The sequence below is a fragment of a genome, unplaced genomic scaffold, assembly GCF_019419815.1.
Source record: "Pyrus x bretschneideri cultivar Hongxiangsu unplaced genomic scaffold, Pyrus_bretschneideri_v1 Contig50, whole genome shotgun sequence".
Taxonomy (NCBI): Eukaryota; Viridiplantae; Streptophyta; class Magnoliopsida; order Rosales; family Rosaceae; genus Pyrus; species Pyrus x bretschneideri.
In genome coordinates, this window is record NW_025999788.1 from 710,095 (window position 1) to 735,454 (window position 25,360).

A 25,360-nucleotide genomic window follows, 5' to 3' on the forward strand; every position below is an offset into this window, starting at 1 on the left:
TGGTTGCATTATATAAGCATGCATATATTCATTTAGAGTTCATCATTGCTGCACCTCGGTGTTAGTGCTCCCGCCTTAGGCCAGGGCACAACCTTCATGTGTATGTTCACCTCCCACACCGCACGCTCGCCTTGGATCTAAGTAGGTGCTAGCATGTTGTACAGACTGCATTAGGCAGTTCCAACTTGTAGGTGACCCGCGATTTATCGCTAGCCATCACGTGATCGTAGCACTAGAGCGTACATATTCACACCCAGCTTGTTGTACAGGTCACGCTAGGTGACTCCGACTCATGTGCTAGCATAGACTGATGAGCAATAGATCCAGTTGTATAGGTCACATTAGGTGACTCCAACTGGCATACTAGTTAGACTAATTTTACACCTGGCTTATGCTTATTATTGCTTAGATATTGTGGCATGACATGCTTCTATTTTCACTGCACTCATGCATTCGTTTTCGTACTTATGTAGTATTATTTTCTAGAAACTATACGGGTTTTACAGTGAGGAGTTATTACTTTCAGAAAAGAGAAATGTGTTTTCTAAAGCTTTGTTTTGCCCATTCACCCTTCTGTTTTCCCCATTCCAGGTTTTAGTAGCCGAGCTTCCGTATCGACGAGGATTTTTGGCATATCCTAGTATAGATGGCTACCTATGATGGTATAATCATTATCTTAGCTTACTATGCTCTACTTATGCTCTGTAATCACGTGTGAAATGGGTTCATTCCCGCTCACAGCGCATTCTTATATTTAGGCACTTTTAGGTTTAAATTTATTCACATTTTCCACATCACTACACTTTATGGCTTCGTCACCTTCCAAGTGTTTGCCAGCACAGCTTGATTCGGAGTCCTAGTGGACATTATGGGTCAGGGTGTGTCAAATAACGGGGAATGAAGAATTGAACTTAGGATCTCAGATTGAAGAACTTATATTTTTAACCAACTGAATTACAAACTCTTGCACATGAATCCACATTTAATTTGAAATATTTTAGTCAACTTTCAATTTTTCACAAGTATTACATTTTAGTAAGATTTTCTCCAGCGAAAGGTCTTCAATTCAGCTCTCATCAATAACAAATTGGAAACCAATACTTTACACTCTGTTTGGATGAGGAAATATAAGATTACTAAAGAATTTTAAAATGATGGAAATTGAAATGACGGAATTTTATTTTTTAGAATTTATGAATTTTCCTGTTTGATTAACTTAAAAGAACAATAGATTTTGAATACGAAATTTGTTAATTTTAAACTCTCACTCATAGAAATTTGGAAATGACACATATTTACATGAAATTTAAACTTGGGAATTGAAGCTCCTAAATTCGAAGTTTTTTTCCATGCAGAAATTCTAAATTTTTATGTTTATGAATCCAAACAAAAGAATTGATGCATGTCAATTTATAAATTCTGACTTTTATCAAATTTCAAGTCTATGTCTCTCCTCCAAAAGTTAAGAAATTGTTTGCTTATTTTTCGAAGAAATATTTTTGCTAATTCACAAGTAACTCATGTGACGACCCGTCCCAAATTAATATATATTTTATCCTCGAATGTGTGAAAATGACGATTATACCCTCGAGTCGTAGTGACGTGAATGTACGTATATGGTTTTAAATTATTTTCCCGTTGGCGTAATTAAATCATACTCAATGTCACGAGAGTGTTGATGTGATTTAGGGCCGAGTTGGGTTCGTAACGAAAATGTTACGAATAAACGATTGTGTAATTGGGCTAAGGAAATGGACCAATCACCATACCTCCTACATTCTTGGGTCCAATTATAATTTTAGGTTTGTTTGGGGTCAATTGTTAGCCCTAAACATGCAGCCCAATTAGGGCTTAAGATCCCTTTTATCTATGCCCAATCCGGACCACACGCACACTCTCACACACACGTACATAGCCTCATCCTTTCTCTTGATTTTTCTTTCGTTCGTACAGTCCATACACACACACACACACCCAACCATCTTCATCTTGCACATATCGAATTAGTGGACGTCACTTTTGAGTTCCTTGCAAGGTCAGGAACTTAATCATACCCTTAGTTTTGTGAAAGAACCTCGGAAACCTGGGAACTCGCGAGCTCCGGCGAGGTGCTCTGCTACTCCATCGTGATCGTGGACGTTTCACGGAGTTTCAGGGCTCAAGGGAGTCTTAAAACAACTTCATATAGATCATAGAGAAGTTTTGGAAGGTTTTGGACGTCGGGATAGGTCAGTTCCTCAAGTTGCAGTTTTGACCGGAATATTGAAGGATTTTCTGACTAGTTCCCGTCGGTTTTAGGACTCCAAAGTGGTAATAACATGTTCTACTCGTTTAGGGCTTCAAATCCATGTAGAGTTTGTGAAGTTTGGTTAAGATTTGAGGGAGATATTTAAATTTGAAAATTTTCCAGTTTCTGGCAACGCAGCGGCGATTGGTGTCGGAATCCGGCGAACCACCGGAGAAGGAAGAGGAATATTCCGTCAATTTTGACGGAGTAACGGTGTCAGGTAAAGTTAACGAAATATTCTATTATTTAGAGGAATATTCCCTAGTGGCATTTAAAATTCCGTCCGTGTGCCAGGCAGGTGCCTGCGCATGGCCGACGCATGAGGGCGCGTGGGATATTGGAAAATTATTCTAAAAATATGGGGATGCTCGTGGTGTTGAGTAGGCCACGATGGTATATTTAAACACCCCAATTGAGCAACGTATGAGAAGTTATTACACGGTTTTAGTTATGTACTTAAAATTAATGTTAAAATAGTGATTTCACATATAGGTGAGACGTTTCCAGAGGATGAGTGCAGTCAGGCGAGACTCGGGGGTTACGATCCAGTTACGTACCAGTGAGTGGGCTTTTTGTTTTCTATATATACGTATATATGCTTTGCGTTTTCCCAGAAATTTATTTTAAATGAAATTACGTTTTAAATACCATGTCAATTGCATTATGCTTTAGAGTATGCATTAGTATAGATATGCATATTGTTGCTTGATGCTGCGGATGCCCAGGTAAGCTTCAGGTGAGTATATATTGATGATAGTGGATGCATTGTTTGTGGTTATACGTAGATGCATTAGAGCTCATTATCCTGCACCTCGGTGCTAGTGCTCCCGCCCGTGGCCAGGGCACAGTCCTTCACGTGATGTTCACCTCCTGCACAACACGCTCACCGTGGATCCAAGTTTGGTGCACAACCCTGTCGTACAAACCACATTAGGTCGTTTCGACTCATAGGTGACCCACGATTATTCGCACAACCTTCACATGATCGTAGCACTTGAGCGTACTTATTTGCACCCAGCCCTATCGTACAAACCACAATAGGTGGTTCTGACTCGTGTGCAAGCATATCTGATGAGCTATAGGTTCAGCCGTACAGGTCATGTTAGGTGACTCCGGCTGACACATCATTTTACATTGATTTATTTCACTTGGCTACTTATTTCTATACTAGGATACTTAACATGGCATATATTTGATTTTCACTACTCTCGAGCATGATTTTTATATACGTATGTATTTTTATTTTCTGGGAAACTATACAGGTTTTACGGTGAGGGATTATTACTTTTGGAAAGAGAAATGGTTTTGAAAAACTTTGTTTTTGCCCACTCACGTTTTCTGTTTTGCGCTCCTCCAGGTTCTAGATAGAAGTGCGTGTTGGTGGCTCACGAGGACTCTACGGCGGTTCTGATAGACATCCATCAATGTAGGGTTTTCTTTCATACCCTGTATAATTAGTATTTAGTTTACTAGACTGCACCTTGGCACCTACGCTCTGACTATGTGTATCTACACTCTAACACTTCTTCCCACACTTATTTACTTGTCTTGTGTGCATTAGTTAATTGGTTTTTGATTTCTCACATCTTTGTATCACTGTCACTTCCGCATTTTGCACATGACTACATCATCATCATGTGACGGCCATCATGCCTCGATTTAGGTTGGAGTGTGTCAAATCACGCGATGCTACACGTGACATTAAATTTGCAATTTCTTAGATCACACGCTCTGTGCCAATTTGATGGTCAAGTCTCATAGAAATAAATGATTCATAAGATATCATTCATAAACCATGGTCGGTCTCCTTTACAATATTTTTTTAGTTCCACATGCCTCCATAATTTTCTTTATTTTTAAACATTGCAAGAATTATATGACAAAGGAAGCTTCAAATTTGGCAATGGACGGTTGCCTCCATTGCAATTTGATAATTTGAATTTTGAAGAACATGGTCAGTTTGGTCGGTTTCTTAGAATTATGTCATTTTAATGAGCCAAAAATAATGTGACGGTGTTCAAATGACATAATTCTAAGACAATGCAAATAATAATAAGAGAATCCCATAAAAAATAAAAAAAAAATTGGAAGAAAACAACAGACGGCTTCCCAATTATTTTTGTGAATTGAATGGTTATGGAGGTTTGATGGTGACAATTCGAGTAAACAATGGCACATATGCTATGCATGCGTTGAATAGTTTAGGGGAGTTCTTGCTGAGAAAAAAGATGTGGAGAAAATGGCGAATTTTAATAACTTATTTGGTAGTTTGACATCTCTTGATTAAATTGTTATTTAATAAAATAAAGGCATAATTAGAAGAAATTTTTTTGAAAAAAGCTTGACAATAAGGCTTCTCTTAAATTAAAATTGTAAACTGAATGATGTGGTTGTAGATGATTAAATTAAATTATTACTGAAATGTCGACTAATAACGTTTTGTTTTTTTATTGGTGGCACGTCATTCAGTTTAAAATTTTGATCTCCCTAGCATATCCATATATGTTTGACACTCGTGATCCTTGGCAAGCAAAATGAAGCATATGCTAAGCCCTTAAATTTAGCACCAGCAATGAGAAGGACTAAAAATTATTAGAATGTAAGCATTCAACTTAAAACAATGAGTAAACTGTCGATTGCCCCCTGAACTATCACTTAACATACGATTTCCCCCTGAACTTTTTAATTGGAAAATGAAGGACTTAAAATAATTTTTTTGGTTGATTTGCTCCCGGTTGTTAAATTTTCATTCATTCCATCCAAATTTCTATTAAATGGAAGCATGTGCACAACATGTGAGGGTAGTTCGGTTGCTTCATTCATTAAAATAATTGAAAACCTTAGATTTCTAAAATATAAACCTATGCAAATATGTGTGATTATGTAGTTTTTGTGTTTGAAGATCTAGCGAAGTGACGCTTTTGTCCAGAAAGAAGAGTCACGTGGTGTGCACGTGATAAGAATTAACGTTAATTTGGATGAAATCTATGAAAAACTAATGGTAGGGGAAATCGGCCAAAAAAATTAGTTTAAGTCCTTAATTTTCCAATTTAAAAGTTCAGAGGGAAATCGAAAGTTAAATGATACTTCAGGGGCAAATTGACAGTTTAACCTAAAACAATTGGTAAGGAAAAAGAAGCTTAAGATACTTTATCACTTATGCAAATGTTACACAATCACCATCTCAATAATGAAAACTTAAAATAATAATGCTTATTCATACATTGGTAATTAAAAAGGTGACAATCCACAAAATTCTATAAAAGATCTAGCTTTGAATTCTCTAGAATTCTTCAATAGTTACCTCCAACAGACTTTTGAAGTATAAGAAACTCTTGGTTAAGAATTTCCAGATGTTGTGGCCTCTACAATTAGTGGCTTCCCTAAACGTGAATCTCTTACAATAGTAGTTGTATTCAAGAATCTCTCTCCAGTATGTATTTGGGCTTCTTTTAGTCTTGATATTTAAGGTCCCTTGAGTTGAGTCCCTCCTCCCGTTGTTGGACTCCTTTGTATGAGAACATATTGAGCATAAGTTGACCTTGGTTACTTAAGCCTAGGTTTTTCTTTTGGGCCTCTTGGCAACTTAAGATATTTGTTGTTTCCCCCTCTAATTTGCTATTTGTCGCACTTTCTTAGTGGATGATTCCCATGTTAAATAAAGCTTTAATTTTCAATCTATTCAACTTACTGTATTTCAGGTTCAAACGCTTTCGATGTAGAAAAAGAATAAAGGAAAAAAATACCCACAAGTACCTGAAATCAATGATGAACTCTATCATATCCAAAGTATGTCATTGGTAATTGTACTCAAATTCAACCGTTTGAATGAAGCAGTTAAACAAAAAAATTATACTAGTGAGACCTCGTTGTCATCTGGAACCGGATATTACTGTCTTACCGTTGTAATAATATTTATAAAATACTGACAGCCAAAATCTGAGTGTTAGACTGGGGTGGGGTGGGTTTTTGCTTTTGGGTTGGGGGGGAGGTGGTTGGTGGTGTTTAGATAATAATATAATTTTTCCGTGACAGAAAGTCACACTGATCTGTCTAATTAGGTAATCAAATGAAGTTTAGTTTTCAACTGAGCTTGTAACGCGATTTTATGTCGATTCCAGTTGCTTTCCTTTTTCCGTGTTTCTTCTTTTTCCAAATATCATTTTTGCTACATTGAGATTGGCCCTCATCTGACAGTACACAAAGCCTGGTTCAGCATGGTGTTAGGTAGGTGATAAAGTTTAAAACGAGACCGGTCCAATTTGCTCTCGTTGATGGAAACGTGTACCAAACAAGCTTTTGCATATATATAATAAAGAAGAAAATCTTTGTTAACCTTGTGTGGTTTGGTGCATTGATGCTTCGGTGATAGTACTTCGATCCATGCATTATATTTCATTTAGTAAATCCGCCCTCAATTTCCAAGGTTCATTTACTTTAATGTATTATGTAAGAGGAACTATATATTATGGTGTGAAAAAGTAATTTTAGAGGCTTAATATATACGTTGTTTACACTTTATTCTACGAAGAAACCATGTGCTCCACATGCATCCTTTTGACAAATTATAAGCTGGAAAGCTCAACTTGGTTTTAAATATTCTACGAGCCGTTCTATTTGACTGAGGTTTGGATTTGGATACATAGTTTATATATATATATATGCCAGGCCTAATGTTGTTTGTACAGCTTCAGCAGAAACATGGTTGGGATTTTAGAATGCAGAACTTTGGTGAAGCTGTTGGTTTTATGTCATTTGATATTTTCGGTAGCTGTCTCGAAGGTCGAAGCTCGAATCCGGCATTACAGATGGGAGGTGAAGTATGAGTACAAATCTCCAGATTGCTTTAAGAAGCTGGTCATAACCATCAATGGGGGAACCCCAGGACCAAAAATATTGGCTCAGCAAGGTGACACAGTTGTAGTTGAGCTTAAGAACAGCTTGTTAACAGAGAATGTAGCGATCCACTGGCATGGAATTCGACAGGTACGTCGTTTCATATCGTGATGTTCATTTTCAAGTCGGCGTTTGAATATAAACTTTTTAGATGTTGAGTTTTGTTTTCTTGTTATGTTAATATTGTAGATTGGAACACCTTGGAGTGATGGAGCAGAAGGTGTGACTCAATGCCCTATTTTGCCTGGAGATACCTTCCTATACAAATTTGTTGTGGATAGGGTAAGATTTGGAGCTTGAACCAATAATTTGCATGGAATTGTCCTCGATAATATATATATCTGACATGTTATGTTGTCATACTGTCAATTTGGATCAGTGATCATTCTATGGTGCCAAATTGACAATTTGATGTGACATGCTAGATATATATTGTGAAAAGACAACATTACCTTTTTTTTGCGTATCTGCAAAATTTTCGGTGAAAATGAATCAAAGGATCAGCCTCGGCGAGTGATTTTATATATGCTTATGATTATAAACAATGTTTTAATCCATCTTACAAGTTTTAATGGCTTAAATTGCAGGCTGGATCATATCTATACCATGCACATTATGGAATTCAAAGAGAAGCCGGGTTATATGGATCGATTATTGTATCGGTTCCTAACGGAGTTTCTGAGCCCTTTGCCTATGATTATGACAGAAGCATTATCCTTAATGACTGGTACCACAGAAGCACTTATGAACAAGCTATTGGCTTGTCCTCCATACCTTTTGTTTGGGTTGGGGAGCCTCAGGTAAATGCCTATTTTCATTGATCAAAATTACATAAGTACATATATACTAAATTTACACTGTTGGTAATGTACATTCCATTAACTTTGCAGTCACTTCTGATTAATGGAAGAGGGAGATTCAACTGCTCTCTACTAGAGACTCCTAGCCTAGAAGTCGGGGTCTGTAATGCGACAAATCCCGACTGTTCTCCCTATATTCTGACAGTAATCCCCGGAAAAACATATCGATTAAGGATTGGTAGCTTGACCTCTCTATCAGCTCTAAGTTTTCAAATTGAGGTAAATATAACTCAATACTCACCAAGTCTCTAATAGTTCCAATTATGTTAAAAAATTTCAAGGCTTGTATTTATTAGTGACAAAATTAAATGCTATGCAGGGTCACAATATGACTGTTGTTGAAGCCGATGGGCATTATGTGGAGCCATTTGAGACCCAAAACCTATACATTTACTCCGGCGAGACCTATTCTGTCCTGGTAAAGGCAAACCAAAACCCATCAAGAAACTACTGGATGACTACAAACGTTGTTAGTCGGAAACCTGCAACCCCAACCGCCCTAGCAATCCTCAATTACTATTCAAACTACCCCAAGAAATCTCCTCCAACTCTTCCGACTGCAGGACCCCTATGGAACGAAACTGCACAAAGATTAGCACAAAGTCTTTCGCTCAAAGCCCACAAAAATTTCACTCACACTCCTCCTCTCACTTCAGACAAAGTGATTGTGCTTCTCAACACACAAAACAAGATAGATGGAGTCTACAGATGGTCCTTAAACAACGTATCTTTCTCTCTTCCCCACACACCTTACTTGGTAGCCCTAAAAGAAAATGTAAACCTAAACCGCGTTTTCGACCAAAACCCTCCTCCGGAAAACTACGACTTCGAGAACTACGACATTTACAGCGTTGCTAAGAATGTAAATGCTACTTCAAGCAATGGGATATACCGGTTGTGGTTCAACAGCACGGTGGATGTTATATTGCAGAATGCAAACACTATGACAATGAACAACAGCGAGACGCATCCATGGCATCTCCATGGACATGATTTTTGGGTGCTGGGATACGGGACAGGCAAGTTTGACATCAAGAAGGATGTGGGGAAGTACAATCTTGTGAATCCGATTATGAAGAACACAGTGCCGGTACATCCTTACGGTTGGACTGCATTGAGATTTAGAGCTGATAATCCAGGTGTTTGGGCATTTCATTGCCATATAGAGTCACATTTCTATATGGGAATGGGGGTGGTGTTTGAAGAAGGGGTGGAGAAGGTGGGAAAGCTGCCCTCTTCTGTTATGGGCTGTGGAGAAACCAAAGGTTTCCATACACCATAGAAATTAGTGATTATTTTCTAAGGATACGAGCAAATCATTTTTTCATGTATTAATCATATTCAATTTTAAAGAAATTCAATTAAACCTTGAAAAATCGTGGTTGAGAGCATCACTAACCCTCCGCCGGAAGTCTTGTGTTCTAATCGTTCTCTCCCCTGCTATTGCTTGTATATAAAAAAAAAATTGTTAGTAACATTTAATTCATTTATTAGACAATCGTGATTTGCCACCTGTTGTTGTTTTTTTTTTTTTTTTAAGAAAAAAAATTCATTTATGGTCGGAGGATAAATGTTCAAAAAAATTCATAGACTCATGGTGAGACTGAAAAATCATGAAATCACTGTAATTAAAAATTTGTAATTGTAGCATTGCTAATGAGAATAGAGTGAAGAAAACTGATTTTCCAATTCTGCCCCCATTTAAGTTCAACATGAAGAATAAGAAATTGCACTCAGCAAAATAAAATTGATTAAAACGAAGAACGATCGCGATGGGACTCGAACCCACAATCTCCCGCTCCGGAGGCGAGCGCCTTATCCATTAGGCCACGCGATCGTGGATGAGAACTTTATCAAACTTTTAGATGACGTACTTTTAAACTTGGTATTGATGAGGTCATGTAACTCTCATAATTTTGAGATTCCAAAATTAGAATTGAATTCATTTCCAAAACTTTTTGTATTATATTTAGAAACATATTCGATCCGTTCCGACCGAAAATCAGGCCTAGTTCCATCCAATATGTTTAGGGTTTAACAGAATTCTCAGAAGAAGCATTGAACGTTTCAATGATTGATCTACAAACAAAACTTGAAGATTCATAAACATGGCAACGCCGCCACTAACGTAAAATTGTGGCCAGCGACTAGGTTATATATGAATATCATCCTCCAAAAATTCATAGAAAAAAATGTCATCCAATTCCGAGTGGAAACACATTCACAAATTACACGGCCAAAACCATGCTGTGTTAAATGACATTGTCATTAATAAAAGAAAACTTGTGCTAGCTATGTAACTTATTGTATGGGACTTCCCAGGCCTGCTGCCTATCTTGAACAATTTCATAAAAACTTTTCAGACTGAGTACAATTTCTCAAGAACCATTCTTGACCTTGTATCGATAACAAACGCGTTTCTTCTTCATCAATGATCCGTTCTCAATTGTTAAAACAACGTTTCCAGGTTCGCTGTTTGTGAAAGAATTTCGGAGAGAACCCTCTTGCGCACCAACCCTCCTGCCCTTTTGAATGATAATGCCATATGATCCCTCATCAGTTGGAAAGAATTCTTCCTTGTAGTGTACTTCCCAACCCAACACGGTAACTTCCCACATTAAAGTTGTTCCTGCCTGTTTCGCATCAACCATCAACATATTATTATGGTTTCGGGTTTGATATATAGTAGCCATAAGATTGAATAATTTTTTTGAGTGCACATACCTCTGGTACAGGGATTTGAATAGTTTCTGATGATGATTGATAAACAGTAATCTCTGCGGAAGCATCTTCAGTTGAGAAATCAGACTCATCTTCCCGCTTCAGCCCGCCATAATGGATCGGTAGTTCCTCTGCAGCTATATACCTGTAATGAAGAATCATAAGTTTTAGTTCACTACTTTCTAATAGGTCAATCAACAAGGAGTGATGTATGAAGCTAAGGATGTTACTTGAGCAAGATTTCCGTGACCCTGGACGGGCGTGCGAAGACAACTTTGCTGTTGGTTCTTGGAGTTAAGAAAGGCAATAGGACAGCGCTAGTAGCGCTTAAGGCATAGTACCAGAATGGAACATTGATGAAGATCTACACCAAAATGTAAAATGTACCATTACTTGCATTGCAAGGCATGATATAAAGAAAATTGTATGGATGAAAATTTGAAGGCTCATGAAAAGAAGGATCTTACATTTCTTGCAACAAATTCAGGATAGTTGTCCTGAAGTATCCCGACAACCTGCTTTGTAGCATGTCGAAGCTCTTTCTTAGAAGGACCAGGCATGTCCTTAAGATCATTGACTAGGAGGATTGAGGACACTCCACCAGGCTTAAAGTCGAGATTCTGAATTGCTTTCTCCATCAGTTGAACCCTCCGCCTTATAAACATATAGCGATTCTCTTCAGTCCCTAGTATTTTGTCATACACCCCTTCATCCCCGAGCAGCTTAAAATTGCTATAACAAACCGGATGTCCTTCACGACCCACACCATTCATACACCCTATGGAACCAAGATCATTGCCAAATTCTTCATCCAAGATCGAATCCACCTTGTTGTCCTTCCTCCACTGGAGCGTATTCCTCAACATCTCGAAAGCATCATAGACATCGAACTCCCTGGCCCTCAAGAACTTCAATAGTATCACATCAGTGCCACTATCTCCTTTACTAGGCAATAAGGGTACTCCCCAAATTGTGATATCCTTATCGATAACGTCAAGCTTTCTATCCTGATCAATAGCCTCATTGTTGTTCTCTTTCAAGCCTTCTTCTGCCTTTTCCGCATTTTCCTCGTCTTCTTGCTTGGAAGGTTTATCACCGTCTTGTTTCTCTTCTTTTACCACTAACTTTTCTTCTACCTCCTTAGAGCCTTCCTTCTCCTTCACAGTTTTTTCCACGACTATTTCATCTCCTATACCCTCATTTATTTTTCCACCTTCCTTCTCCGATATCTTTCCCTTTTCTTCAATTTCTTCTACTTTCGTCAAACTGTCTTTCTCTTTCTCAGCTTCTTTCATAAAATTTTCCTCTCCTTTCCCCTCATTGATTTTCTCTCCTCCCCACCTGCCTTCTCAGATATCTTTCCCTTTTCTTCAACCTCTTCTACTTTCTCGGAACTTTCTTTCTCTTTCTCAGCTTCCTTCACAGGCTCACTCTCTATTTCTTTCTCTTTCTCTCCACCTTCCTTCTCCAATACCTTTTCCTTCTCATGCTCCACCATTTTCTTCTTATTTCCCTTAAACAACTTGTTCTCAAGTATTGCGTTTTCGAGCTTCGATCTCAGCTCCATCAAAGCCCTTTTCTCCTGCTCTTTTAAGTCCCAGAATGATGAGCTTTTCTCAACTTTTTCAACCTGATCATTGTTCTTCTTCTCTTCCAATACCACATCCTCAATTTCTCCTTCTTTAGCCTTCTCTTCCACCACAATCTCCCTCGTTTCACCTTCACTCCTCTTCTTCTCCTCCACCACCTCCTTTTCAATTACACCCTCATTCTTTTTAGATTCACCTGCCTCACCTACATTTTTCACATCCTCTTGGGGATTTTCTAGCTTTTCTTCTATCGCCATTGTTGAACTTTTCTCATCTCCCTTTTCAACTGCATTGTTCTTCTTCTGTATTTCATCCTCATTCTTCTTCTTCTTCTCCTCGGCCACCGCCTTTTCAGTGACGTCCTCATTCTTTTTAGATTCACCACTTTCCCCAATATTTTTCAAATCCTTTGCTTCATTACCCTTGTCTTGGGTATCCTTGGATAACTCTTTTTCTTGTTCTTCAGGATGAGTGACTTTATTATCCTTTCCAGGCTCTTCGATCTTCTCTCCCGTTGCCATGATTGAACTTTACCAGATAGAACTTAGAGTTTTACTTTAAAAAAATTTAAACTAAAATAAAATATAAAGGAGAATTAATGTATTGACGTGAGAAGGTTGAAGATTGAGAGAAGATGAACCAAGGCCTTACAGTCTGACCCTGTTTTTCTCCACAGTTTTCTCTTTTTCTTCTATATTTGGTGTTAAACGAACGGTTCTAAACGAGTGTGAGATTTCTTGGATCTAAAGTAATGTTTCTATATTAACCTTTGACAAACATGCCAAATTGTCTAGTGAGAGAGCAATATTCGGTCACTATACCTACCACAAATATCAGATTCCAAATTTTACGGTTGAACTGGTATATATGGGGTGGCAATCACGGTTTTGTGTGGGCATATGCCATTTCAGATTAGTATAGATTAATAGTCAATATTTTCATATTACTAAAATTAGCAATGGCTAATCTTAACTCGACATATATATCATTAAGAATAATTGTACCAAATATATTGATCGTCTCTTTAATAGAGATAAGCTTCAGCTATGTATGAGAGACTCACCTGTAATAGAGAAGTGATCAATAATGTGGTTCTAATAACAACACTAACTAATCATGTAAGCGAAATTAAAAACTAGAATGAATAATGATATTTTCTTCATCTAATATATTTTAGTTCATAAATTTGTCGGCATATTGGATCATAAGTTCAAATATTGTACAACGTATGTAAAGTGCACCCAAATAACGCTAGCGGGACCATATTTAATTAGACTATGTAATTAACTAAGCAAACCCAATAAAAAAAACCTTAGCATACTGATGTCGTAATTAAACCCTTTCCCCTTAGGTCAATGTTAATCCTTTTAATTTTCAGTACTTGAAATTAACAAGATAAACTATAGTCTTTTGTCCTAATGCTATATATGAAAGAGTTAACGTTGGTGTTTGGACAAGGTAAAAGTTAGGGCATTGCAGCCACCACGTATAGCGGTTTTCAGTTACAGTTAAGATAAGCTAAAAACCCTAGACTTTCCCGCGCAGGTTGGTATTTGGTAACCGTTCCAACCCTCAACCTCCACTCTTTTCTCAACACACACACACTCTCTCTCTCTCGCAAGTAATTAAGGATTAAGTCGGTTTTTATAAGTTGTAGCAGTTAATTAGTGGTAATTCTATCTCAGGTCTTGTTTAGGTCTGCTTCTGTCTACTCTTGTACAACAACCAACATTTTCACCTTACACAGTATCTTCTCAGGTACAATTCTCTCTCTCTCTCTCTCTCTCTCTCTCTCTCTCTCTCTCTCTCTCTCTCACTTCTTGCAGTTTTACCTTCTTGCAGTTATACATAGTTGTAAGCTACGAATCGCTATGTATATACTTCCTTTCGTACTCGCCTTGTGCACGTTACAGCTTCTGTATGAAATATTAAGCATCTTTTTATGCATGCATGGTTAAAATCTCAACTACGTATACTTAATTTCTCTATGCTGTATTCATTTTCTAATTTCTTTTACTTCCTCTCTCTTTTTTCAGGTTTTAAGCACAGTATATTTCATGGCCTTGAGTCCATTACCTCCTCAGGTTTTCGACTCAGAGATGACGATCACTAATTGTTTCCAACAAAACTTGGAAGCAGAGCTCTTAACAGCAGACTTCCTTCAATATTATTATTATTCCGAGTATAATATTAATTCCAACTTTTCCAACAGCTTTGTTGATGAATATCATTCATGGTATGACCCCTACGATCTTCTAAACCTTGAAAATCATGATCATGATACTACTACTGATGATCATCTTCTTCTCCCACATAATAGTTTCTCTCTCACTGCCCCTGATTTCAATCCCTACCCCAACCCGAAACGCCAAAAATGTTTCCAAGATTGCTTCTTCCCGGATTTTACTCTCTCTAATGGGTTTGTTCCAAATTTGTGTCCGCTACCCTCGTTGGTGCCTGTCCCCAAGTTTTTTGCTACTCCACTTCCCAAATTCGATCAACTTCCGGAGGGTTTAACTAATAGCACAGGAGCAAACATTGATCCTGGACACGAGAGTATAACTAATGCTGCTAATAAGAAAAAAGTGGGTGAAAAATGTGTGTCGGCGCAGAGTATAGCGGCTAGAGAGAGGAGGAGGAAGATCACAGAGAAGACTCAAGAGCTAGGGAAGCTTGTTCCCGGAGGAAGTAAGATGAACACAGCTGAGATGCTCACCTGCTGCTTACAACTATGTCAAGTACTTGCAGGCCCAAGTTGGGATTCTTCAACTCATGGGGTCATTAAAGGTATTTTCCTGAGTTTTTCCCTCTAAATTTTACTTCCACCATCCAAAAGTCTAGTTACTGTCTTTCCTTTGTTTATTGATATTATCCACTTGACGATCTGACCGTCACATTCGAAATAATTTCAATTTGGGATCTTATTCTATATACATGTAACATCAAATCGATTTATCCAGCTCTTTTTTTAGCCCTTGTTTTTTTCTTTTTATCATTTTATCTGTGTAAATCCAATTATCTTAATGATTATGATGATTAAAATAATGAATAATTGTTAACAATTAATCCTGCTTGAATAACCCATTTTTCCAATCTTGTCTTTGCTTATTTCAGAAGCCTGAATTCGAGTGTAGATGATACTAGATTGCTTAACTGGAAAATAATTTTCACACTCCGTTTTTGTCCTCCATGCCCATGCTCGTTTTTGTTCCTCGATTCAATCTTGTAGCTAGAAACAAGAGGAGTCAAAGTGGATCGAGAGAGCGTGCGGAAATAATTTTCCTAATTGCTTAAAGAAAACTTATAAAACTGTTTATAACATAGGATCTTATGCGTGCAGGAATTGAAAGAAGCCCCTCCCATTGAAGAGCTGCAAGTAGTTGCATCTCCTGTTCTTCAAGAGAAGCTATATTTGGAGAATAACTGCCTGGTCCCAAAGAAGTTTGTGGCGATACTAGCAAAACACTTTGATGCTCAATCAAAGCCTTCATTCTCCAACAATCTCAACCAACTGCTCACATCTACTACTTGACAAGAATTTTATGCATGTAAATATGATGTTTCTCTCTTCGAATCGAGATCGTATTCTAGTTTCTGTTCGGTGTTCGTATGTATCTTTTCATCTCTTGAAAATATAAATCCAGCAGTCAGTTCCATTTTCTGTAATGGCGTCGGAAACAGAAGATAAAAAATTGCCAAAAATTGCCGAAAATCATCTTCAACAAGGAAAAGTTCAAGAAATATGGAAACAAAACTTATTTACTTTGTCAAGCCAAGGAAGAGTACATGGTTTTCGACTTGAAATATTTACCACCAAGGATGATTCTCATCAGTGTTCAAACAAGGGAGGGGACTAAAGGTTGAGATTTTAACAAGAAAAACACAGGTTGCAATTCAATAGCATGACTTATACCGGATGTCTTAATTGAGATGCAACCTCTTTCGTTGTAATCTGAGTATTGGCAAACCCCAGGCTATTCATGGTTCCAACAAGCATCCGGCAATACCACTCCATTACACACTTTCTGTAGAACTGTCAACGGGTGTGTCGGACTGCGCTCCCCATTCAGTCCACGATCCATCATAGACTGGTACATCAGGCTTACCAAGTCGATGAAGACCCTGAAAGAGAGCACATGAATACGAGAAGTATGAATAAATGCGGCATGGTTCCTTGCTAAAATATTTATTAAAAGAACGTAACTGGAAAAATAAAACCATTGTTTACGTTCATGATCAACTATTGCAAAAAAAAAAGTTCATCTCTGCAGCTCTAATACTTCCAAGAAATTTAGTGGGTGCTGGGTATCCAGAGAAGAGAGAGATTACCAATGCAAGAATGCAAGCTGTCACACCAGTACCACATGAAGTAACGATAGGGCTTTCCAAGGAGATACCTGCAGCATGAGGTTAGGGTCATTAATTAATAATAACAGACAGATACCTTGTGACCAATTAAAATATTTGTCTGCGGTTGAGTTTTTATGTTTAAAAAAGGAGACATCGCTTGGAAACCGTAGAGCACCAGAGGGTACATACAAAAGTATTCAAGATCTAAGACTACATCAAAAAAGTAATAATAAAACAAAAAAGTTATTACCTTCTTCATCAAATCGGGCTTTCAGCTTATCTGCTGGTAAGAGTGTCGCTGAAGAATCCAACAACTGCAAGGAAAGAACCCATTTGTTACTCAACAGCTTATGCAGCATACCATTCTTTACACACCCAACTAGACTTTGTTGCGGTTTAAGAGGTAACACAAGATTTTGATCTTTTTACTTGTGGAAAAGGAATGCACTTGCTTCCAGGTACATGACCACTTCTTATGCCTTTTCGAGGCTCTAATGCAGTTCCATCGAACCTGCAACACCAAATTTCCGTCAAATCCAAGATTGTTAATGCAAGAAAAATAATCAGAAATAGGCCTTCAAAGACCATGTAATCTATTTTTTTTTTTTAAAAAAAACACATCACAAACAGGAAAAGAACTCTAATAAAATGTCTCCATCTAATCTGCATAAGTTCCTTTGTGTAAGGCAGAGAAAATTTTGAGTGCTCAACATACTGTTATCTTATCTCAATCAAGATTACTAACCAAACCAATTATTTCACAATGCATGAATGAACACGTGCAAGCTGGTGATTTACACAATTACTGGGAAAATAAAACAGACCAAGAATTACTCAAGCTTCATATCAGTTGATTTAGCATAAAGAATACCTGGCCTTTGATCGGGCATCTATATGTTGGTGCCTTCCGTCCTCAACATTTTTTCTAACCTGAAAAATACAGTAGGAAGTATAAAACGAGAGTATAAAAAAAAAAGTAGCAGAATTGGTTAATTTGTCAGTTGAAAACCCATACTTGCCACAAGTTTCAGGGCTGAATTCAAGATATGCACCTTTACTAGTCAATTAAGATAGAGAAACCAAACCTGATCAAGAGTCCAGACAAGATGTGGCTGAAACTTCGTCTCAAATGTGGTGGGCCCAACCTGCAGAACAAAAATTCTTCCCCAAAACCATCACAAGCAGCCTTGAAAACTATCACATGTTATCATAAAAACTTAGGAAAAGCGTCACGTCAGACGAGGCCAATTTAGTTGACATGGGACCTGCGAGGACTGACCGAACCCTACACCCTCCTTTTGACTTTTCCAAAGAATGGAAAACTAAAGTTCTTAACTCCAGGATAACATTCAACAGCTCAACCCCCCATCAAACTTCCAAATTTCTTTTCTTATGTCACTAGAGGAGAGAATTGCAATTTTCTAGATCTCAAGAAAATCTACAATGTACAAGGTATAGAGAAAGTAGACAGCCAAACAGACACTACAAGAATTGAGGAAGTGAAAAAAAAAGAGAGAACCTATGATTTAAAGACATTTATCCAGGCTTAAGAGTCCACGTTAAAACTATGAAAAACATAAATAAAAAGAACAACATCTAGATTTCACAAAACATACTGTAATAACCATAACCATATGTTAATGGCTTTTGGAGTCCGAGAATTCCAAAATCCCAGTCAGTGTTAAAACATAACTGTTTTCAGAGACAAGTATATAATGAACTTACTGCTTGTCCCTTGTATATTTTCTCTATTGCCTCACTGGCAGCACTAGCTTTCAAAATTGCATCACCAGAGGCACTAGATTCAACATCATATCCAGATGCACGCCACCTTGGCAGGCCTCCATCTAAAACCCAAACTCTGTCATGGCCAAATACTCGGAACATCCTTTCATTTTTATAAGGAAATGAAACATTAGATTGTAACACAATGAAAAAGCGCAAAACACAATTTTTTATTACATTTCAGATGAATTAAAACTTTAAATCTTCCAAATCAGTCCCATAACTTACCACCACACACGAGCTGCACTAAAGATCCCTTTTCCATCATACACAACAAGATCATCTTTATTCTCAATGCCAAGAGCAGAAACAGCAGCAGCAAAGGCTTCCTCTGATGGTAACATATGCGGTAACTGTTACAAGTCATAATTCTAGTCTTCAATAAGAGAGAACAGGAAAGAGCAAGATAGTTAGAAAAGTGGTGTGTATGCCTGGCCATTATGGCCCACACACTCATAAGAACAACATCAAGAACTATTCATCAAAATTTGTTGACATGAAGAATCATTCATCATATTTATTTTTTTGGTCAACAGTCATTCATCAGATTAATATTAATAGCTTAATGATATAATCTGAATTCTTCTCTAAAATGGCTAAATAAGAATGTATTTCTAAGTTAACTCAAACTAGTGGAACGAAATAAATTGCTAAGAATATAGTTGGCACGCTAAGAAAATAGACTCGGGCGTTTTGTGGCCATACTAGTTTCATCCTTATGCGAAAAAAGGGCCAGAATGAAGCTCAAGAAACAAAGAAAATAAGGCTGCTGATTTCAACATCCAACACTAGTATTCATTGCTAGCGATACTAGTGTGATCTGATACCATATTTTGACAAGAAACATAGAATAGAAAACATCTTACTTTTGTATTGCGATCTGATATTCCATCCACGTCAAAGAAAAGTGCACCAGGAATGTGAGCAACCTGTCATGAAGAAGAGGTTTAATTGACCAAAATGAGCCGTAGTGGAAAATGAAGCAAATGAAATAACATGAAGATCTTAGAACAAGATTGGAATTGAATCAATTGATACAGATATTATTAAGAATTATCAAATGACAGCATCAGTCCAGAAAGCTTGGTGAGTACCTGATACTCTTGAATTGGATTCCTTTGCTCATCAGGCATATACCAAGACGCATCTAGCACCTGAAGTAGATAACTAAAAAAAGTTTACCAACATGCACAGGGAAAAAGGAAGCATATAGGAAAGCAGAACAGAAAATCATGATGATGACAACATACATTATGAACCGATTGAAAAAAATTACATATAATAAAAGGTGAACGAGCACTGAGCATCAAGCATTCGTTAGTAATATATTCAACTTATTCCAGACTTACACTCCAGTGGAAGAAAAGGGAGGATGAATAAATAGTTCAGTATAAACAAGCCAAAACACGGTACCTTCAGATCAGGCTCTTTGAGGTTAGCATGGAGCCAATCAACAGAAACAACAGGCTCTTTTGTAGACACAGATTGTGTTGTAAAATCAGCTCTTGCGCCAGCAACTGATGAAGCCATAACACGAGGAACCCAGGCAGATGTTCTATATTTTGTATAGGTAGGGTCAGCTCGAAAGTGTTCTGTTCCCTTCTGCATTGACAGAAAAATCACTATGTTAAATCTTGACATAAGAAAAAATATTAGATTTAGTAAACAGCTCAAAATGAAGAGCGTATTTCAAATTAATAAACAAACTTAATGATTAAGTTAACTACTACCCAAATGTTATGAAGTGCAAATCAAAATGGAATCACTGAGAAGACGAACAATTGTGGATGATTCGGACAAGGCCTCTTAAAATAAAACATGAGTTTTTGGGTAAAGAGGATTGTGCAATAATCTTTGCACACTATGAAGAGTACATGTTTCTCAACGATTCCACTGTAATCACTCAATCCAGAAAAACATCTTTAAAGGAAGCTCTTCCGCCTAAGAAACTACAGGATTTTCAATGGTTTGATCGACTTTGTTATGTAAATTAGACAGGAGTAATCTACATCAATCGATATCCAAGTAGTGTATATAATATTTAATTAAACACACAGCCAATAAATCACTTCGAGAACTACAATACCGAACACTTTATATCATAACGACAATCAAAGGGGGAATCTAGAAAACATACAAGCAGACTCCAACAAATTCCCTTCTTTCCAGTTCATGGCTACCGGAGTCAAACGGAGCTGCTAGGGTCATTGAATACATTCAGGAACTAAGACCGTTTACATAACAATCACACTAAACACCTTCACAATAGTAAACTACAACATTACCACAAATCACTTAACTGATCAAACAAAGAAAAACCCTTGTCAGGAAAGCACTCCCAAACATTCCAGACCAAATTTCCTAACTCAATTCACTAAAAAAACTAAAACCCATGAACAAAATACAAAAATTGAGATATATAGAGCAAGAAAAATGACCGGCTAAAACCAAAAGATCGAAAATTAACCAAAAGGGAATGAGCATATCATCAAAAAGAACAAAACCCACAAATCAAAATCGAAGATTAAACACGAAAAGAAAGGAAGGTTGCTACTTACATTGAAGAGGGAGGTGAAAAATTGGGGCTTTTGGCAGAGAGAGTGAGGCGAAGAGTGGAAAAGGCGATGACCCAGGAGAGTCCTTGCGAAAAGAGATGAAGCCATTCACTCAAAAGACCATAGAAATTAAAAGGGTTTGGCTTTTAGGAGGAGGAGGAGGAGGAGGTGTCAGTGAAAGAGAAGACAAAGGGTCTCCCTCTATCTATCTACAGCAGCAGCACAATGGGACGGTGACAGGATTTTACTTTATAGATTCATTTCCTCGGAATTTTGTAGGGAGGCAGCCTCTTGTTTGGATGCTATTTTCATTCTTTTATTTGTACAGTCACAATTAAATTATATTAACATGTTATATATATATTGTTTGGTCATGATTGCATAAAATAAAAGGAAGTAGAAAAGACATCCAAACAGCACGACATACAATCTGTCTCTATTTTGTAGGCGCTTGTTCGGACGATTAAAACTTATGAGCCAGCAAATTTCATTTCATTTGGAAAATTGCATTTATGCCCTTGAATTTTTCCTCTTTTCTGTGTTTGCCATCTTTACTAAAAGTTTTTATAATTGACCCCCTAAACTCAAAGTCGTTTGGCAAGAATGAGGATCCTTTTTGGATCATCTTTTGTAAGGATCATGAGGATCTTCCAATTACGTTCGTTTATCGTATATTGTGCAACCAGTTTTCATCAAGTACTGTTTATATTCAATTTTAAATAAAAAAATTTATAATAACTTCTGATCGTACAATATACGATGTTCGGATATGATTGGAGGATCCCTAGAAACCTCACAAAGAGAATCCGAAAAGGATCCTCATTCATTTGGCAACGTGGCAGCTCCGTGCATTTTTCATCCACAATTCCATCAAGGAAAATGTTCTATGGATTGGCCACCCATTTTCAAGGTATAATTTTCTTTGCACGCCCGACTTTAAAATCAAGATACCAAAGTACCCATGAACTTTTATTTTTTTATTTTTTGGAAGCACCCATGAACTTTTTTTGTTTCTTTATTTTATCTTAAAACAAAGAAAAAAACCAAGGTTCTCCAGTTAAAACAACCTTTCTAAAATTGTTATAACCACGAAGTAGAAGTAATTTTTTGGAAATGAACGGTGGTTGAATTTCTAATAAAGAGAAAACACTACAAATTTGCAAATACTGCAACACGCACGCTTATTCAAACTCTAATTGAGCAGGATGTGTTTATATAAAAGATAATATTAGGGTGACCAAATTTACAAACCAAATTATGTGTCACTAATAAGAAATAAGCACATTAATCGATATTTAACTAATAATTCAATCATCATCAACCATATCATTTGGTTTACACAATTTGGTTTAAAATTTTGATTTCTCTAGCATTACCCTTTTATAAAAGATCACGGGTGACAATTACATATTTCTTGGCCAAAATTTGATTAGATGGAGTGTCATTTTTGCAAAATCTTTCACAAAGGTTGGATAGATCATATTGGCTATCTATGTCGCTGAAAATGCCAGGACTTACAAGTTGTTTCATGATGATGGTTTCACACTGCCTACACCATCAACTTTTATGTTTTGGAAATAGCTCTGCAGTATCACTGACAACAAATCATGTGTTTTACGCTCGAATAAAACACATTAAGATTGATTATCATTACATCCGAAAACTTGTATCAAGTAAATATGAATTTGTCAAATTTCATACGTTCATACAATACATTTTTTAAGGGGACGATTTCTATTAATTACTCGAATAAAACACTTAGAACATTTAGAGCTCGTTTAGATGTGCGCGTTCAGTCATTTTAAAAGCACATCCAAACGACCTTAGTTTGGACTGAAGCTGGTAAGGGTCACTACTCCGCAAAGCAGGGCGCCGCATGAACATCTTAGATATGTCAGTATCACTACAACCCCAGTTCCTCGGAACTTCTGCAGAGTTCTTGGGTTGGTCCCCAATGCCTTCTCCTACACTTCCTTCCTGGGCTTAACAAACAGTCGAATAGGCGGCTGGTGCAAAAAGTGAACCACTTGTTGGGTAAGAACTTTCGGAAGAATGACGAAATAATTCGGAGCTTAAGTTGCTTAACTAAAGAACCAAAACTAGATTGCATGTCAATAGAGGCACAATATTGGAATTCAATTCATTGATACTGCACTCTATGAACTCCAGACAAAAACTAACAAATTGTATTCGCAGAAGGATCTGTTGGGGGACTTTTAGGTTGAGTTAGACTTGGATTTTAAAAAGTCTTCTTGTCTCTCTTGGTTCAGTTTCGTACCAAGTCTTGAAATAGCTCGAAAGAATTAGCTACATCTTAGGAAATATCCTAGTTGGATCAATGACTTGAAGATAACATGATTTAGGCAAATAATGGCTTGATCAAGAGAAGTGTGATGTGAAAGCTAGAAATTTATCAGTTTAGCATGTTGAGAGAGCATGATTGCACGGTGTTCTTTGTTGGATAGTCTAAGTTTCCTAGGGTGGAAGCAAGGCTTACGATGACTGAAATACTTAGAGGGAGGTGAGAATGCTAAGGTTGCAGAATGTGTTTCTGGGTTTCTTTGGTTCGCTATGTGAAGTTGGAGGATTGGGCCTCTTTCTCTAAGGTTCTTGGCCTATATTTGTAGTTGAATGGTTCATTCCCAAAAGAATATCTGGTTAGGGCTTGTTTTTCCCTTTCCTTTCTCCCTAGTTCTCCTGGTACCCCTTCTTTTGGTGAAGGAAGGCTAGACCATAGAACCTGCATTGTGTCTTTTTCCAGAGGTGCGGGTTCCGGGTCAGCTTTCTACAGGCGTTACTTTGGGTAGCTAGCCTCATGGATTTCGTGCGTTGGACTTCTGCATTAGCTAGGAAGGGAAAGTCTACTTCTCGCTTCATTAAATGCATGTCTGTCTGCGCTTTCGCGTGACTCTAAGGGTTAGGGCTTGGTTCTTCCCTAACTAAGTTGGTTAGCTAACTAGGGAGATGAGGAACTAGCCTGGTTCTCTCTCAAACTTAACTATGTGGAATACAAAGGTTTTGTGCTTGGAATTTTTCGCTCCCAAGCAACTCAAAGACTTCCATATTCTTGACTTTATGTAGGCCCAGTGAACTTCTGTAACCATCCATACTACAATTCACTTGACAAGCCTTATGCATGTGACTTGGGCTTATCTTAGCATGAATAGTGATTGGCGTGATAAAACTTAGCATGATGAATATTCATGAGTTCTCACGAGGATGACATGATTTACACAAATCTGTGGCTTGATTAATGTAGCATGGTATGATTACAAATATAACTCTTTCTCGATTCCGCACCTTTTGCATTTATTTGGGCTTGACTTGAGGCTTGTATGACAATTGAGCTTCGAGACTTGATTGGACTTGCACGTGACATTTTTTAGCCTCAACATTAGCTCACTTGATTATTTGGGTTGTTAAGGACCTTGTGTGGGCTAAATAATCAAACCCATACCCAAGGGATTTTCGAACATGGCCTTCCTAATGGGGCTTTTCCCTTTCCTGCGTGATTGCTGGTGACATTGTGATGATGCACTTCCTTATGATTTTCTTCTTGCTTTTCACGTGCATCATGTGATTGCCTCATAGCCCGCCTTGATTGCTTGTTGGTGCATGTTCGAGTAAGATTAGTTTTGATACATCGTTTGGCTTGGAAATCATAACTATTAATTTCTTAATTTTTATGTGAAGATCATCCATGCACAAAATCATTCTAATTGAAAATCGTTTAGTCATCTGTACGTATAAAATAAATCAACCATGTGAGTATCAAATAACATATCCATGAACAACCGTCTATTTATTTGACACACTTGGCTTGCTAAAGGATTTCAATTCAAATGATTTTTTAGCATAGATGATCTTCAAATTAAGGATAAGGATTTGGACGATTTCAATTATAAAATTTATACAATCAAGATACGTTATTAACAAAGAATGGGATAATGTGCATTCCACCAAAGAGATGCAAGTATTGTCCTTTATTTCTTATTTTATCCTACTAATTAGTTTGAGAAAGCAATTTTTCCCCTCCACTGGCAGAGTACACAGGGGCGAGTGTATACGATTGGCCCTAGACTCACTATTGTTACACACGATATTGGTCACGACTCGCGATTGTCATTCAAGCAAGATGCTTGACAAAATACCTTGTGACAGTCACGTTAGGTCTCCAAATCAATTGGTAAAAGTGGCGTGTGAGTTTTATCTTACCGCCTAATGAAAAACTCAATACCGTCCCCGCCTCCTTGGCTGGCGAAACAATTTTCTTGATCAAGAGATTGAGAGCATTTATCTTCACATTCAATTGAGATT

General features: G+C 37.4%; 3 protein-coding genes, 1 non-coding gene and 1 pseudogene across 4 annotated transcripts; 2 read left to right on the forward strand and 3 right to left on the reverse strand.

Annotated features, from left to right (window-relative positions):
- Positions 1-6,632: 6,632 nt before the first annotated feature.
- On the forward strand, positions 6,633-9,554 carry LOC103952077 (L-ascorbate oxidase). Its single transcript, XM_009363602.3, has 6 exons — positions 6,633-6,713; positions 6,976-7,273; positions 7,373-7,465; positions 7,771-7,983; positions 8,074-8,262; positions 8,363-9,554. Exons 2-6 carry the CDS (start codon positions 6,989-6,991, stop codon positions 9,323-9,325), a joined length of 1,743 nt encoding a protein of 580 aa, XP_009361877.2. The 5' UTR covers positions 6,633-6,713; positions 6,976-6,988; the 3' UTR covers positions 9,326-9,554.
- Positions 9,555-9,807: 253 nt separating this feature from the next.
- Positions 9,808-9,880, reverse strand: TRNAR-CCG. The gene has a single exon. It is a non-coding gene; the product is annotated as a tRNA-Arg (tRNA).
- Positions 9,881-10,217: 337 nt separating this feature from the next.
- Positions 10,218-13,013, reverse strand: LOC103952076 (annotated as a pseudogene).
- Positions 13,014-14,452: 1,439 nt separating this feature from the next.
- LOC103952075 (transcription factor bHLH53-like) lies at positions 14,453-15,885 on the forward strand. Its single transcript, XM_048569763.1, has 2 exons — positions 14,453-15,091; positions 15,694-15,885. Exons 1-2 carry the CDS (start codon positions 14,453-14,455, stop codon positions 15,883-15,885), a joined length of 831 nt encoding a protein of 276 aa, XP_048425720.1.
- Positions 15,886-16,094: 209 nt separating this feature from the next.
- Positions 16,095-21,312, reverse strand: LOC103952037 (thiosulfate/3-mercaptopyruvate sulfurtransferase 1, mitochondrial). The gene is made up of 12 exons (XM_009363571.3): positions 21,047-21,312; positions 19,902-20,090; positions 19,583-19,642; positions 19,355-19,417; positions 18,717-18,841; positions 18,429-18,591; positions 17,789-17,848; positions 17,575-17,633; positions 17,133-17,214; positions 16,954-17,017; positions 16,683-16,750; positions 16,095-16,475 (listed from the first exon to the last, which is right to left on the reverse strand). Exons 1-12 carry the CDS (start codon positions 21,149-21,151, stop codon positions 16,368-16,370), a joined length of 1,146 nt encoding a protein of 381 aa, XP_009361846.2. The 5' UTR covers positions 21,152-21,312; the 3' UTR covers positions 16,095-16,367.
- Positions 21,313-25,360: the final 4,048 nt, after the last annotated feature.